We start from the raw sequence: 18355 nt of genomic DNA on the forward strand, positions 1-18355 counted from the left end.
TATAAATGTATTGCTATGCCAGTCAAAAATAACTAAATAAATAAAGCAGAAATACTTTAGAAAATGTCCAAGTGTATCCAAACATTTAATATATGATGCAGAATTTTTAAGTTGTAGGAAAACAATAGCTTATTTTGAAACTGCAATTAGATAATTATCTGTTGAAAAGATAAAAACATCTACTTCAAATAAAATAGGATCCAGTTATATTAAAATTAAAATTGCAACTGCAGATCCACAGGTGTTTTAAAAAATAGGAGAGTAATTTCCTATATAGGTGAAAGGAGCATTGTGGGAACTAAGTAGGAGAGCCTTCACTTAGTTCAGTACCTTAATTTTTAAGAAGTAGGAATGTAGAGTGCTTTTAATTTCAAGCAAGGCATGCTTTCAAATAAACATTTAAAAAATAACCAACAAGAGAATTTACTTGCTTTTGGAGGAAAGTGGCATTATCAGTACTGTGCTGCTATTTAAGGTAAATGTACTAGTGGAAAGGGAGCTGCTCAGGGGAGCAAGTCTAGTGATGGAACTGTGTCTTAGATATGATTGTCACAAGTCACTAGGAAGCAACTAAGGACCTATGTTGTTGCTGTGACAATGGAGACATACAAAGTGGCAGGTGCAATGAACACTTCCAGATTTATTAGAGTTTAAGAAGATTCTGATGAAAGATTCAAACTACCAGATTAGGAGATTGACAGTGAAGGAAAAGACCCCTTAAAACCAGAAGGATCAGGCTCAGATTCCAGTTCTTCCACTCTGGTGGTGTGACTTTGACACACTTCTCAGAGCCTTGGTCTTCTCCTCTGTAAGATAGAGATGATGAGGCCCATTTCTCAAGTCTTGGTGAAGTTCAAATGATGTGTCTAGAATAGAGACTGAGCACAGTAGGTGTTCAAACATAGTTCATTTTCTTTTATCATTGGTGTAAAAATTTAGGCACAGAGGGTTCTCATTTTAGAAAGAATGCAGAATTTTAGCCTTGTGTATAAAAATTAGTAATTTCAATTCTCATCCTATTTATGTAACATGCACACTCCATGCACCACAACTTGGGATGACCAATGGAGGCAACTTAAATCCCATGTCAAACAGTGTGAGCAATGAGTAAATAAATGTGCAAATGATAAGCAAGTCAATGCAGGTAAAGCGTAAGTTTCAACATCATCTTTTTGCATCACCTTTTCAAGGCTGACAATGACAACTTTGACCAACTTTGACCAGGTGACCCATCTCCTACCAAATTTGTTAGATGGTCAAAGGTATGAAGCTACATTTCATTTTTCATCTCAAGGTTATGTTGTCATCTTGTGACAAAATAGCCACGTGCACACTTTTCACATTGGCTCATCTTTTAGATATTTTGATGGTTTTTAATGAAATTGGGTACATAGTAAGTTACAAAGATTTCCAATAAGAAAAATGAGTATATTATCATTGTCTTAAGTAAAATGAATCCACTAATATGTGTAAGAGATAAAAATAACATACTTCCTCAACTCCAAAATCTCCATTAATACTTCCTTTCTCCCTGTCCTCTGGCTGCCATTTAAAGAAAGATAATTCATAAATCAAGCATCAAAACTATATCTCTTTCAGACTCACCTATAATTTGTTATAAGGAAATATCAAACTATGTAAAAAGTAGGTGATGCAGCAAATTGGAAGACTGAGACAGAAATATTGCCAAGTTTGAGGCCAGTTTTGGCAAAACTGTCTCAAAATAAAAAAAATAATTTTTAGAAAAGGTTGAGGAAGTAGCTCAGTGATGGAATGCTCCTGGTTCAAACCCCAGTACCACAAACATACATACATACACACATACATGAATAAATTTATCAAATAGATAAAATGACTTTTCTAAAAAATAATATTCTTATGTGTCAGATAAAAGTAAATTTAATAAATATTGAAAATAATAAAAAATCTGTAAAAATTTGAAGTTTTTTGAACTGTTTAATGCTTACTGTTCATGTTGGGTCACAAGTTTCCTTGGAAACCATCTTTTGAATTCCTTAATCTCTAGTTCCAATTCTATTAGTCCTCTGTAGAGTCACAGATTTTGTTTGAGTTCTATCATTGGAAGGGTTTGCTTTAAATTGGTGTTTACCACGTGGATTCTCAAATGATCAAATGCCCTTTCTAAAAATTAATTAATTAATTAAAAAAGCAATAGGCAGTCGGTTGAAGCACCTTGCAATAGAATTAGTGAGAAACAAGTCTAGTTTCACACAAATATTCAATTAAACCTCACAAATCGGCTTCTTTTCATTTCTCTTTGAGTTGCAGTAGGCGATTATAGTGTTTGGTTCACTTGTGGGATTTAATTGTATATTCAGGTTCAACTGGACCCTTGGGAACATTGGACCATATATTTCAGAATTACAAGTAGGTAGTTAGTGCTGTTGTGGGTTGGCTGTTACCCTGAAAGTGTCTGTTTGAATGTAAGTTGTTCGTAAAGTTGCATTGAGTAGAGTAGCCCGAGTTTTCTGCACTTGGTCCACACAGTTTCTCTGAGTCTCTGTCTTGACAGAAAACTATAGTCTTGCAGGTGCCACACAGGGTTTAGCCTAGTGTGTAGTTGGTTTAGTAGCAGGTGAAAGCATAGTACCCGGAGAACTGTCACCTTCCTCCAGCTCTCACATGACAGGAAACAGCTCTCTGTCGTTAACAGAGGTCAAGAAAACACCATCCACTTCACCAAACTTCCTCGCCACGGCACCTTTGTCACTTACTGAAATTAGAAAGTTTGAGGGTAAAAATAGTGCTATTTTTAAGGAATGGGGTTGAGGGCATGGGATCCGAATCTGGAATTGTGTTTTGGCTATTTATTAGCATCCACAAAGAGAACTGTTTACCTGTCATCTTAATGGCATAGATTTTGTTTCTGCTGTTCTTATTTCCACAGTGTGGCTAGTGAGATGTTGAATATAGAATCCTGGGTCACTCTAACACAGCAGAAAACAGACCAGTGACACCAAATTTGAATCAAGTGCAGGGCTACCTAGTTAAGACTGGCTCCAAGATTCACAGTGAAGTGTGGGAAATTTGGGCTTTAGGTCAGCAGGTCCTTCTAGAACTCACAAACAATTTACACACATATTCACTGCCACCCATATGCCCTTTTGGTTGGAGACTATGACAAGAAAACTGTTCCAGTGTTGGATTTCAGAACAGGAAGAAGATTACAGAAAGGGAGGGCAGTAAGCAGTCATGGGAGAGCACCGTGGGGGTTGATGGGGCTGAGGAATCCATCCTCTGCTGAGTTCACACCCTTCTGAAGAGTGTGGTAGTCACACACTTGGTCTACACCAGACCTAATTGGGGTCGGAGGCATCACCTGGTTAGATAAGACATGTTGTCTTGGCTCCCCTAAGAAGGAAATGCAGGGTTGCTAAAAGAATCTTAGCATTGACCACAAGAAAGGCAGAAAGAGGAACTGGACTGAGAGTCTGACAGGTAAGAGTGTACCTGTCCCTGAGGTTCACTAGCTTGGAAGAAGCCAGTTGCCCTCTCCAAGTCCCGGCTCTTCATTTAAAGTGGAGGCATTGGGCTAAATTTGTCCCAAGCACCCTTCTGTTCCAATACCTGTGAATGTGAACCTGTGAATGACAGCATTGGAGTGTCTGTGTGGTTGTATGAGTACAAACACAACTGAGGGATCTTAATAGGAAGATTCTCATACAGGCACAATCTCTGACATTGTGAGATCCCAGCAGGCACAATAGTATGTGGCCTCATCTGATATGAAAACATTATGTTTATCAGGTGAAAGGTGCGATATCCTCTCTCATCTGTCTCCAAGCAGGGGTTGGACTTGTCTTGCTTATAATACTTGGCAGAACCATAAAAGAGTCACTTCAGTTGGTACCAGTGCACAACAGCATTCTAAAAGGGGACCCTGGAGAGCTGGTAACTGATGTATGCTGATCTGTCTGGGGTTTGGGTAAAGGTAATTTGATCCTAAGTTATTCTTATTTAGGTGTCTCTATTTGGAAATCACCAATGAAATATCAGAAGTATTAAAAACTGTTAATTCTGAACATAAAAATAATAATGGGACAAGAAATTAGTATATTCAACCCCAAATTCAAAGCCTAAGATGCAAGAGAAACCCAGGGAGTTCAGTTTTAGTGACAAGTTAGAATAGACACCACAAGGAACATGAAATAGGACCTAGATACAGTAGTAGGCCACACTTTGTGGAGGAGGAGCTAGGAGTGCTTATTTCTGAACCAATGAAGTTCCTGGTCAGTGAGAAGAATCACAGTGATGTTTTATCATGTTCCTGGTGTAAAGGAACTATCAAGTCGTAGAATAGTGTTAAGCTAAAGCAATGTTACCTATCCCCAAGAGAGCAATTTTGTCACTATAGTCCTTTAAGTCCTGCTTCAAAGTCACCTATCTTGGGCCACTTTTTCATTCCCTGAGTTTAATATTCTTTGCAATATTTTGTAAGAGCTTTAGTTAGCTATGCATGGCTGTCATGAGCATGGAATGAAAGTATCATGATGACATCTACTAATGAATGAGATAATAATTATACAACCCTGTGAAATAGTAAGCACAATTTATAAGTCAGCTGTTTACCCAAAGTTCCATTTGATAACTGTTAATAATTAGTGTAGTAGAGACACTTTCATGTTATTATACTGTTTTGGATGAAGCAAAGCGTTGGACAAAAATTTCTTTTGTTTCATTAACATCTATACTTCTTTCATTCATAATTCTCGTCTTTTCTGAATTATGTTTCTGTGTTTTGGAGGATCATATAGATGTAATATATTCTAAGAGTTGTTCAGTATCCCCACTTTGGCTGAAATGGTTCAGAGAAGTGATTGAATCACAATGCAAAAGACACTGGGATTTGTTGAATATGATGCTAAGAAATTTATGATAGATTTCATGCAGTCCTCAGCAACCCTGGGGTGTTGGTGACACTATTCATACTTAAAGATGGGGAAATCAGAAAGAAAAGCCCATGTTACTCTGTCAGTGAGTGACCCAGCAGAAATGAGTACCTCATTCAAAAGAACTTGCATTCTTCTCTCTGTCTCTCTCCCTCTCTTTCTTTCCCTTCCTTCCTTTCTTCCTTCCATTTCTTCCATCACTCACTCAAAATCAAGATACCATCTTGAGCCCTGGATTATGTGCTTCTTCCTAAAGAGCTTTCCCATAGATGGGAAGAACCATTCAGGACACTTACAGAGCCAGAGGGTGAGGAAGACCATGCGGACACTAATGAAGGAAGAATCACAACCTTTTCCCTTGGTTTTCTGCTGCAACTTTGCTCAGAACACATGAGCAGAGAAAGGTGCTCTGTGGACCATGGTCAGGTGTTTGCACAGGTGGGATGCTCTTCAGAAGGTTTTAGTGACACTCCATCATTTTGATAGAGCACATCCCCACATCCTTCTGTACTACTTGGTGTATTCTGAGGTGGCAATATCTGTTTTCATTTGGAATTCAAGAAATGCTACATTGTCTTTTTTCTTGGTCATGCATAGTACAAGCTCTGTGATGAGAATGTCTCCATTTCTCTACATGAAAAACAAAAGAAAAAATGGAAGTTTTGCAAAATTGTGACATTCGAAGCTCATTAAAATACTATATATTTACTTTCTACATTTGCAGAGCTTGGGCCTGAGGCTTACATTTTCTTCCTGAAGAATACAAAGTCTTGGTGGGATTTTCTACTGATCATGTGGCTCTCAGAATGTGCCAGAATGTGGTGTGGACTGAATGTCATTGCTTTCCCTTGCCCCTCTTCCAATGAGTGGGATGATATCTTTTGCCCAGTGGAACTCAGAAGCTTACAGGGATGCCACTACCAACAACCTGGAACAGCAACATTATGCCAGCATTTGTCCTGAAAATTGGCCAAGGAATGGGGCAATCACAGAAGAAAACTGAGGTGTGATGAAGAAAGAGGAAGTGGCTCTCTGGACACAGCAAAGATTGACCAGTTGAAGGTTACTACCTTAATTCAACACTCAACTTTGGGACCTCTGAAGTGCTCCAGTAGCTCACTTTCTAGCTGGTTACTAAAACACCATTTCCTGTCTGTCTTCTTTTCCTTTCTTCGTTTCCAACTCCCCTGCTGTTCTTCCTGCACTTGCCACAGGAACCACCTGTGCTCTGTACCTGAGACTCTAGGGAACCAAAATAAGACAGGCTGGTTGTGTCCCTTTCTAAAGGCCACAGGTCCTGTTAGGGAGCCTGCAACCAGACACCCACCCATTGACATTTAGTTTGATAATACTTCAGATCTTAAAGTGACCTGGACTTTGTACACTGCAATGGCCACATTGAGCTGGAACTGCACCCTATTACCGGGACCCCAGACCGACTGATTGCAACCGAACTCCAGGATCCCACAACCACACCAAACACACCCGATCTCCAGGACCGCTGCCGGACCAACTGCATCCCATCTCCAGGACCTCCAGCTGACCATGTCCACCCCTGAGCTGCAGCTCCCCATTTGCCAACACATTTCGAAGCCAGAGTGGCTACCTTGGATAATCCTGGAAGCCATAGCTCTGATCTTTGGGTGGGGCAAATCCCATCCTGAGATGCCTGCTGGAGGCTTGAAGCTCATTGTCAGGTGCCTCTCATACATCAGGCTACTGAACACTGGGAGGTTTCATTAGTATATGACTGTTATACAGTAGATTTTCTTTTTTCTCTGTTTTAAAAAATTTAAGTTTTTATTTCTTTACATTACTTGCTCTCTTTTCCTTTTGTTTACCTGTTTCCTCAGAGTCTCTTTCTCCCTTTTTAGCATGCTAACATCCAATTTCTTTTGATTACACTCTCATCCTTTCAATTATCTAGAACTTCTGTATATTCTTTTCTTATTCCATTAACAGCCACATTCTACATCCCTCTGCATCCTCTTTGCCCTCCATTAGAAACTGCAGACCTTATTGCAAACCTGTTTGTTTTACCGAAGATAATATTTGACTCATTTTGTTTACTATGACAATTTTGTTATTGTCCCCATAGGGGCTATTTGGTCTAGGATCACATAGTGTCTGATTTGGGCACTGCTAATATTGATCTCCCCTTAAAGAAAGGGTTTTGGAAACCTATAGGGACACTGTAAGCCTATAGAGGGAAATCTGCAATACCCCAGATCTGCACTGCTAGAGGGGAAGATACATGAACAACATGAGAAAACAAGGGAAGAAAATGATCCAAACAAATCTAGATTCTATATTAATAGAATCCAATGACAGTATGGTAGAAGAAATGTCAGAAAAGGACTTCAGATTATACATGATTAAGATGATTCACGAAGCAAAGGATGAGATAAGAGAGCAAATGCAGGCAATGAATGTTAATACCAATAAGCTGAAGGAGCACCTGCAGGAAGCAAAAGATCATTTCAACAAAGAGATAGAGATTTAAAAAAAAAAAAAAAAAAAAAAACCAAATGGAAATCCTTGAAATGAAGGAGACAATAAACCAAATAAAAAACTCAATGGAAAGCATCACCAAAAGACTAGACCACTTGGAAGACAGAATCTCAGACAATGAAGACAAAATATTTAATCTTGAAAATAAAGTGGCCCAAACAGAGAAGATGGTAAGAAATCATGAACAGAATCTCCAAGAACTACGGGACATCATGAAAAGACCAAATTTAAGAATTATTGGGATTGAGGAAGGCACAGAGATACAAACCAAAGGAATGAACAACCTATTCAATGAAATAATATCAGAAAATTTCCCAAACCTGAAGAATGAAATGGAAAATCAAATACAAGAGGCTTACAGAACACCAAATGCACAGAATCACAACAGATCCACACCAAGGCACATTATAATGAAAATGCCTAACATTCAAAATAAAGATAGAATTTTGAAGGCCGTGAGAGAAAAGCATCAGATTACATATAGGGGGAGACCAATACAGATAGCAGTTGACTTCTCAACCCAGACTCTAAAAGCTAGAAGGACCTGGAACAACATATTTCAAGCTCTGAAAGAACATGGTTGCCAACCAAGAATCCTATACCCAGCAAAACTAACCTACAGATTTGAAGAAGAAATAAAATCCTTCCATGATAAATAAAAGTTAAAAGTTAAAAGAATTTACAAATAGAAAGCCTGCACTAAAGAATGTTCTCAACAAAATATTCCATGAGGAGGAAATGAAAAACAACAATGGAGGTCAGCAAAGGGAGGAACTACCTTAGAGAAAAACCACTCAAAGGAGAAACCAAGTCAACTTAAAAACCAAAAATAAGCCAAATGACTGGGAATACAAATCATATCTCCATAATAACCCTGAACGTTAATGGCCTAAACTCATCAATCAAAAGACATAGACTGGCAGAATGGATTAATAAAAAAGACCCAACAATATGCTGCCTGCAAGAGACTCATCTCATAGAAAAAGACACCCACAGACTAAAGGTGAAAGGATGGGAAAAAACCTACCACACACATGGACTCAGTAAAAAAGTGGGGGTTTCCATCCTTATATCAGATAAAGTGGACTTCAAGCCAAAGTTAGTCAGAAGGGATAAAGAAGGACATTTCATACTACTTAAAGGAACCATAAATCAGGAAGACATAACGATAGTAAATATTTATGCCCCAAACAATGGTGCATCCCGGTACATCAAACAAATCCTACTCAATTTCAGGAATCACATAGACTACAACACAATAATTCTGGGTGACTTTAACGCACTGCTGTCACCACTAGATAGATCTTCCAAACAAAATCCAATCAAAGAAACCGTAGAACTCAATAACACAATCAATAACCTAGACTTAATAGACATACATAGACATATATACAATATTCCATCCATCAAAGAGCGGATTCACTTTCTTCTCAGAAGCACATGGAACCTTCTCAAAAATAGACCATATGTTATGCCACAAAGCAGCCCTTAGGGAATGCAAAAAAATAGGGATACTGCCTTGTGTTGTATCAGATCATAATGGACTGAGAATAGAAATCAATGACAAAATAAAAAACAGAATTTACTCTAACACCTGGAGACTAAATAATATGCTATTGAATGAAACATGGATAACAAAAACATCAGGGAGGAGATAAAAAATTCTTAGAGGTCAATGAGAGCGACGATACAACATATCAAAATCTCTGAGACACTATGAAAACGGTACTAAGAGGAAAATTCATTGCATGGAGTGCATTCCAGAAAAGAATGAAAACTCAACAACTAAATGACCTAACATTACAGCTCAAAGCCCTAGAAAAAGAAGAACAGAATAATAGCAAAAGTAGTAGAAGACAGGAAATAATTAAAATCAGAGCTGAAATCAATGAAATTGAACCAAAAGAAACTATTCAAAAAATTGACAAAACAAAAAGTTGGTTCTTTGAGAAAGTAAACAAAATAGACAAACCCTTAGCCACACTAACAAAGAGAAGGAGAGAGAAGACTCAGATTACTAAAATACATGATGCAAAAGGAAATATCATGACAGACACCACTGAGATACAGAACATAATGAGAAGCTACTTTGAAAATCTGAATTCCAACAAAATAGAAACTACCAAAGACATTGACAAATTTCTAGAGACATATCCTCCTCCCAAACTGAACCAGGAAGACATACACAATTTAAACAGGTCAATATCAAGCAATGAAATAGAAGCCATTAAAAATCTACCATCCAAGGAAAGCCCAGGACCAGATGGATTCTCAGTCAAGTTCTACAAGACCTTCAAAGAAGAACTCATTCCAATACTTCTCAAAGTATTCCAGGAAATAGAAAAGGAGGGTACCCTACCGAACTCATTCTATGAAGCTAATATCACCGTCATACCCAAACCAGGCAAAGACACACCAAGGAAAGAAAAGTTTAGACCAATATCCTTGATGAATATAGATGCAAAGATCTTTAACAAAATATTGGCAAACCGTATCCAAAAACATATTAAGAAAATTGTGTACCACGATCAAGTGGGGATTCATCCCTGGAATGCAAGGATGGTTCAACATCCATAAATCAATAAACATAATCCATCATGTCAATAGACTTAAGGATAAGAATCATATGGTTATTTAAATTGATGCAGAAAAAGCATTCGACAAAATACAACACCTCTTCATGCTCAAAACACTAGAAAAAATAGGGATACCTGAACATTGTAAAGGCTATTTATGCTAAACCCATGGCCAACATCATTCTGAATGGAGAAGAGCTGAAACCATTCCTTTTAAAAATGGGAACAAGACAGGGATGTCCTCTTTCACCACTTCTATTCAACATTGTCCTCGAAACTCTAGCCAGAGCAATTAGGCAGATCAAAGAAATTAAAGGAATACGAATAGGAAAAGAGGAACTTAAGCTGTCACTATTTGCAGATGACATGATTCTATATTTACAGGATCCAAAAACCTCCTCCAGAAAACTTCTAGACCTCATCAATGAATTCAGCAAAATAGCAGGCTATAAAATCAACATGCATAAATCTAAAGCATTTTTATACACAAGCAATGAAACAGCTGAAAGGGAAATGAGGAAAACCACCCCATTTGCAATAGCCTCAAAAAAAAATAAAATACTTGGGAACCAATCTAATCAAAGAGGTAAAAGATCTCTACAATGAAAACTACAAAACATTGAAGAAAGAAATTGTGGAAGACCTTAGAAGATGGAAAGATCTCCCATGTTCTTGGATAGGCAGAATTAATATTGTCAAAATGGCCATACTACCAAAAGTGCTATACAGATTCAATGCAATTCCAATTAAAATCCCAATGACTGTACCTTACAGAAATAGAGCAAGCAATCATGAAATTCATCTGGAAGAATAAGAAACCCAAAATAGCTAAAGCATTCCTTAGCAGGAAGAATGAAACAGGGGGTATCACAATACCAGAACTTCAACTATACTACAAATAAATAGTAACAAAAACGGCATGGTATTGGCACCAAAATAGACAGGTAGATCAATAGTACAGAATAGAGGACATGGACACAAGCCCAAATAGATTCAATTTTCTCATACTAGACAAAGGGACCAAAAATATGTAATGGAGAAAAGATAGCCTCTTCAACAAATGGTGCTGGGAAAACTGGAAATCCATATGCAACATAATGAAACTAAACCCTATCTCTCACCCTGCACAAAAATCAACTCACAGTGGATCAAGGACCTTGAAGTCAGACCAGAGACCCTGCATCTTATAGAAGAAAAAGTAATTCCAAATTTTCAACTTGTTGGCTAAGGATTAGACTTCCTTAACAGGACTCCCATAGCACAAGAAATAAAAGCAAGAATCAATAACTGGGATAGATTCAAATTAATAGCTTTCTCTCAGCAAAGGAAGCTATCAGCAATGCAAAGAAAGAGCCTACAGATTGGGAGAATATCTTTGCCACTCATACTTCAGATAGAGCACTAATTTCCAGAATATATAAAGAACTCAAAAAACTCTACACAAAGAATACAAACAGCCCAATCAACTTTTGGGATAATGACACGTTAACTAACCCAGGCTGACTCCTTACTCCCTGGCCAGTGAGCAAAATCAAGGCTCAAAGGCGGTTTCAAAGGTTCATAACGATAAACCGGACCACTGTCAGGGATTGGTTAACAACAGTTCCACGAACGTGATCAGCTCATGCTGGCCATATAGCGCAATGGGACTCTTGCCTGCGTGAACCCCCGTGCCTTGCTGACCTTTAAGCTGATTGGTTCCCGCCTAGCCCACACCCTACATAAAAGCTGTGCGACTTCCTCAATAAACGATTTCCTGCTGTGACGGGTCTCCCTGACGCGTCTGATTGTCCTCTGCCGGGAGGCCTGGGAGCGGGCGGTCAGTCGGCCTTACCTATCCTGATCTGACCTTGTTAGGGAGTGTCCCCTTCCCTTGCCGCTGGTCGAGAAGGGCAAGGGGGCTTAAGACCCTGACATTTAACAAATGGGCTAAGGATTTTGAACAGACGCTTCACAGAAGAAGATCTACAAGCAATCAACAACAAACATATGAAAAAATGTTCACCATCTTTAGTAGTAAGAGAAATGCAAATCAAAACTACCCTAAGATTCCATCTCACCCCAATTAGAATGGCGATTATCAAGAATACAAGCAACAATAGGTGTTGGAGAGGATGTGGGGAAAAAGGTACACTCATACATTGCTGATGGGGCTGCAAATTAGTGCAGCCACTCTGGAAAGCAGTGTGGAGATTCCTTAGAAAACTTGGAATGGAACCACCATTTGACCCAGGTATCCCACTCCTTGGCCTATTCCCAAAGGACTTAAAATCAGCATACTACAGAGATACAGCCACATCAATGTTCATAGCTGCTCAATTCACCATAACCAGACTGTGGAACCAACCTAGATGCCCTTCAATTGATGAATGGATAAAGAAACTGTGGTATATATATATACAATGGAATATTACTCAGCTATAAAGCATGATAAAATTACGGCATTTGCAGGCAAATGGATGAAATTGGAGAATATCATGTTAAGTGAGATAAGCCAATCTCAAAAATCCAAAAGACAAATGATCTCACTGATAAGCAGATGATGACACATAATGGGGGGTGGGAGGGGGGCAAGAATGGAGGAAGGAGGGACTATATAGTGGGAAAAGAGAGGTGGGAGAGGTGGGAGGGGTGGGGGGAAGGAAAAAAATAACGGAATGAGTCAAACATCATTACTCTATGTAAATGTATGACTATGCAAATGGTATGCTTTTACTCCATGTACAAACAGAAACAACATGTATCCTATTTGTTTACAATAAAAATAAATTAAAAAAAAGACATTCTTTATTTCTGTAACTTTGCTCTTTATTTCTTTCTTTTTTTTTTATTTCTAAGAATTACCACTTCTGCTTAAATCATCTGTCTGAAATTTCATCTTGTCCACCCTTTCCATTAGAGACTTTAACATATTCATCTTATTTATTTTGAATTCCCTGGCTGATAGTTCAAACATGTGAGTTATATCTGAGTGATTTCATGATTTCTTTGTGGCTCTATTTCTCCTTGCTTGTGGTTTGACTGTCATATTTTTGGTTAACAGCTGAACTTGTTGTTTACTACAGTAGACATTGAGGTAAATATATTTTACGATTGAGAATGCACCTACGTTTGCTCTGCCAGACCTTTAGAATGATGGTTTGTGTCACTCTAGACAGGAGTTAGATTTAGTTTGAAGTTTGTAGCCAAGTTGTCAAGACTGTCCTTAAGGATCAGAGCCTCCAGGTTTTCCTGCTCATATCTTGTTCTTATCTTCCCTGAGAAAGTCTGTCTCTTGAGGCTTTCTCTTCTTCCATATACTTCACTATTTTTCTTGAGATTTGTTACCATGACAGTGATCAGTGAGGAAAGGAAATTCTCAGAAATTTTTTATTAAAATTCTGTCTTAAACAGGCAACATGATACAGACTGGAGAATGTGGCCTTCACAAGTGTTCCTGTCCCTATTCCAAAAGTAGAGCATTTTCTACCCTTATTCCCATACCCAGCCACTGTTGGCTTTCCCTAGTGTCCTTTGGGTTTGGGGTTTTATATCTTTCCTTCTGTAGATCACAACTTGTTACTTTGTGGAGGTAGGAAAGAGTTGTGGTGGCCTCCTTTCCCTTTCTCAACTGAAATTAGATCCTACCTGGTGCTTTCTGCTGCTCATTAATTCACACTAATTGTTTTTTCTTTTAAATGGATGGGTAATAGGGTAAGTCTGGGTTAATTTCAGCAGCAGCTGCTGTCCCCTTCTATAGCCAGTAACAAAGGGGATACTTTCTCTGGATTCTATGATCTCCCTGTATGAGCCTGGTGGGGTCATAGAGATAAGGCCTATGAGGATGATGGGAAATTCTGTGCACTTTGTCCTCAGGAGTTTACACTTTGTCCAAATAGTCTCACTAAACCATTATTATTTCATGAATGATTTCTAGTAAAATTTTTGTACTGGATTCTTGTAGTTCTACGGACTGTAATAGGTGGCAACTTTATTTCCTGTATTTCAGAGGCAGGATAGCAGGTGGTTAAAAGGAAAGCCACAGAAGACTAGAACCCAGCCCCTTCCTACCCATTCAGTCACTCTGTGACCACAAATTAAATAACATTTCTATATCTCTGTTCATTCATCTATGAAAGAATAATCATGATATTGCTAATGTCAAAGGAGTGCCACAAAGATGAGAAGAGTTATATGTAAGGAATTTCGAGCAATGCTCAGAAGCAGCAAGTGGTATTACATAAATGACTGCTGTGATCCTGGGCAGAGTCATGGGAAGAAGTCTAGGGGAAAAAAACTCTGATAGGTATAGCCTCCTTGATGTGGGTTCACATAATTCTGACACTTCCTGGGAAAATCTGAGACTTGAGCAAAAGGAAGTTGGGTATATGGGCTGTAACACCTTCCCTAAGTATGGAATGACTAGGAGTTCTCATTGTTAGAGAAGAGTGATGAATCAGGTGGATTCCATGAGAGTTTTTCTGTGGACAGCAGAGCAGAAAAGTTCTAAATGGTTGTCCCTCACCATCCCCCAGGCCCCCAGGACAACCCAGTAGCTTCAAAGACAGTATGTACGTCAGGGAAGAACTCTTTCTATGAAACTGTGGATGGGGTTTAGTGGTTGTAGTACCAATGAACTTGGTTTTCTCTTTCTTTCTCCTGTTCCCTGTTAATTTATTTTTCAGTCGTAATATTACCTTAATGATATGAGGACATTTAATTTGTGCTCAACACAGAAATTGGACTTCCTACATTAGCTGTGGGTCTAAAAGTCAAGGTCATGAAAAAAGATCTGTGTTTATTGGTATATAACATAATAACTGAAAATTTGCAATGATTTTACAAAGAACTTTAAAAATGAGAGTAAAAGCAAACATACCTACATTGATAATGGAATGTGCTTTTTTCTTAATTTGGAGGTTGCCTTGCATTATGATCTCAGATAATCAAATGTCTACTCATACTTTCTACTAAGAAATTAAGATAATACACAAAAAATTCAGTGAAAATGAGATCAGTTTCTAATTGTCCTGAGCTTGCACAGCCCATTTTTTGAACAGCTTGGCACTTGGATCCTGCTACTCAATCTATAATGTACTTTGGAGTGACATGGTAATCTTGTGAAATGAGATTCAGGCTGAGGGGCACTGGGCTAAGGTTTGAATTTCTGCGTGTCAGCAAGATCATGTGAAGCAGATGTTGTTGGTTCACAAACCAAACTTTGAGCACCAAGAGTTTAGAATATTAGTCTAAATAATTTTATTTGCTAATATGTAATAATAACCCATATAATCAATGTAACGCATCAGTCATTGAATATTAGGTATGGTCCAAGCACTTGTAAGAATTTTATGTGCATTATATTTGTCCTTTCCACAGTTCATACAGGTTAATATTATTATGTTATTCTTTTTAAAAGAGGAAAATGAATCAAAGGTAAGTGAAGGAATTTATGCAAAGTCACATAGTTACTATCGGGAGGATGGTCATGTGATAAATGGTTATTGATGTAACACTGAGAAATAGGGAAACATAAAGGTCATTCATCAGTATTTTACCCAAGGACAGTGACTGACAAATACTTTCTATAAAGAGCCAGACAGTATATATTTTAGGTTTTGCGGGTACCTGCTGAAATTTCTCAACTATGTGACTCAGTGCAAGAGCAGCTGGAGCTAATATGAAACAGATAGGCAAGCTTGTGTTTCAATGAATCTTTATTTGTAAAACTGGGTACTTCTGGGCATGAACAGTTTTGTGAACCCTCTGCTCCGTAGTAACCACTGCTACTATTAAGGTTTGGGTTTTTGTTTTTGTTTTTTTTTTTTCTGAAAGGTAGAGAGTAGTAACATGATTAGGTGGGAAAATATAAATAGAAATTTTAAGTGTGCCTTACATATGAAATTACATTTTTATATAAGCAGCTTTGTTATTAAATACATAAATCAATGAAATGTTGACTTTTTACACATTTATATCTTTATATGTAGTACAGGCTTTTTGTTAAAATGTGTCTAAAAGTACAAAAAGGAAGTTAAAATCACCCATCTTTTCAAAGACATCCACTCTTTAAACACTGGCGGATTCATTTCCATGGGCTTTTCTGCCACTGTATATATGTGTTTGAGAGTATACCATATAAACCTATTCTGTGTTCAGTGTTCTTGCAAATATGTGGTGAATATTATAAGTTTTACTTATAATTCTTCAAAAACTTTATTTAATGACTTCATGGTATTTGGTCACCATAAAGTCACATAGATAAGGTGCCCCTTTTCTTCCTGTCCATCACTTCACTGTGTGACCAAGTTTGCACTCCCATATATATGTCTAGGGCTGTCCAAATGTCCAGGTACCTTCATCTACTGTGATGTGACTTGTGTGGCCACTGCAGTGGGACTCTTCATTGACCTTTTGAGGATTAAAGGAAATAACCTGCATGAAATATTGAGCACAGATATTGCATGCAGTTTATTCCATCTTTTCATTCACTTCTTGAAAAGTGTGGTTCATGGTCTCAGACCACTTATGTTTCATTCATTGATCAAGAGGCTGTGGAGACCTAGTCAATCCCACCCTGACCCTAGGGTTATCAGGAATCAGCAGGGACAGGGTGTGGGACATGTGATCCTGAGTCATCCCTGGAAATGTGACCTGGAGCCTCATAGGGTTCCCTCATTGAACTTTAGCAGCATCTCCACATTTAAATAGCTCATCCTGATCCTGGGAAGGGAGAGATGAAGTATGATCATGCTGCAGTCATTTTGGGTTTGTAGATAAACTGCATGCATGGATTACTATGTGGTAAGAAATCCAATTAATGAAGTTATCAATGTGAGAAACATCTCTGAAGGTAGAATTTTTCATTAATATCCACCTTGTTTGAACTAGACTTCAAGGAGGTCGGAGAGCGCTTTTTATATTTTTACTTTTAAAATTTTCCTAAAAGATTTTAACCATCTAGCTACTAATCATAGAATGAACATAATAATTATCAGCAATTACTTTTTACTTTGCTGATTTGTGAGAGAGATTATCTTTGTATTCTCTGTAGATGCAGGGAAGAGACATTATCTCATTTTAATTGTTGGCTCCTCTTATTCAGGATTTTCATTTTTCTTTTGAAGAACTTTGAAGTACAAGGTCTTCAGGAGCATGCCTGAGCAGGATTCATTTTCTCACAGCCACAGTGCTGAACATGGACTGAGCTGCCTCCTCTTCCCTAGACACAGAATTCGTACTTTGGTCTCTCAGATATGACAAACAGCTGATTGTTTACTTATGTAGTGGCCACTAGATTTCAACAGAACGGCCTGGGGATAATGATAATAATATTATGTCTGACAGATTATTCTATCTCTGAAAACATCCAATAATCAGGCATAATATGAGAAAATGACAAGTCACAGGAAATATCTATATAATAGGTACATATCTCTCCAGGCACTTAACCCTCTCCTGCCTTCATTTTGAACCATTCAATTGCTGAACTTCTCTGTAGAGTCAAGTTAAAAGAAAAAGAACCAAAAAACTGTATTATGTGGTCAGCCATTCACACTGTATTTTCAGAGTTCCCAGGTAGCCTGATTTAATCAAAAATAATGCAGCAGCATCTTTAATTTGAATCATAATTGCTGACACCATTCAGGGCTCACTGGGAGAGCAGAATCCAGGAGGCCACTTAGGAAACTGGAAGTGCTGCTGGAGGGGAGGCTCAGGCTGGGCGCCCAGCTCAGCAGTCACTGTGGCTACCCACATGAGAAGGAGGTGGGTGGGCACAGGCCTGGAGGTGGTTCTCGTGTAAGTTACCCTGGCAACTCTAACACTGTGCTGGTCCAGCAGGCACAGTAGTATGTGGCCTCGTCTTCTTTCCCTAGGAAATTTACTATCAAAACCGAAGTGGAAGTTTGAGAATTTTTACTTGCCTCAATTTTCTTGTTCTTTCCTCCTAGGGGACGTTGATTGTAGTTTGTCCGGACATATATTAGATGCTCTAACCCTTGATTTGGTTTCTCTCGGTACCAGTGTATGTCTATTCCACCAATGTTTTGGAGGAATACCTTGCAAGATATTTGGGCACTCTTATCTTTTGCTCTGGAAACAGACATTTCAGGTTGCTCCAATTGTCCAAGTCCAACTGCAAGCAAAGGAGAGAGATTCCCATGAGCAAATGAGACATGAAGAAGCTACAAAAAAGAATGACTTCATTTTCTCCTGGAGACTGAAGTGACCGGGGGGCGACTTACAAGCCCAGAGGGAGGACAGGATGACTGCTTTCAGGAGTGGCATCCTGTCTGCCAGGCTGGTTGCCCTAGGTAGAAGGTGAGAAAGTGAGGGTCCTGAGAGCCAAGGTCTCTGATCAGTGCAGGAAGGGGTGGT

The 18355-nt window shown here is 38.5% G+C and overlaps 1 gene segment (V, D, J or C); it reads right to left on the reverse strand.

Moving 5' to 3' along the window:
* Nucleotides 1–17724: 17724 nt before the first annotated feature.
* Nucleotides 17725–18355, reverse strand: LOC124991061 (T-cell receptor gamma chain V region V108B-like). The segment is given in 2 exon segments: nt 17725–18113; nt 18223–18355. Coding segments are annotated over 2 exon segments (375 nt in total).

The sequence above is a fragment of the Sciurus carolinensis genome, chromosome 8 (assembly GCF_902686445.1).
Source record: "Sciurus carolinensis chromosome 8, mSciCar1.2, whole genome shotgun sequence".
Taxonomy (NCBI): Eukaryota; Metazoa; Chordata; class Mammalia; order Rodentia; family Sciuridae; genus Sciurus; species Sciurus carolinensis.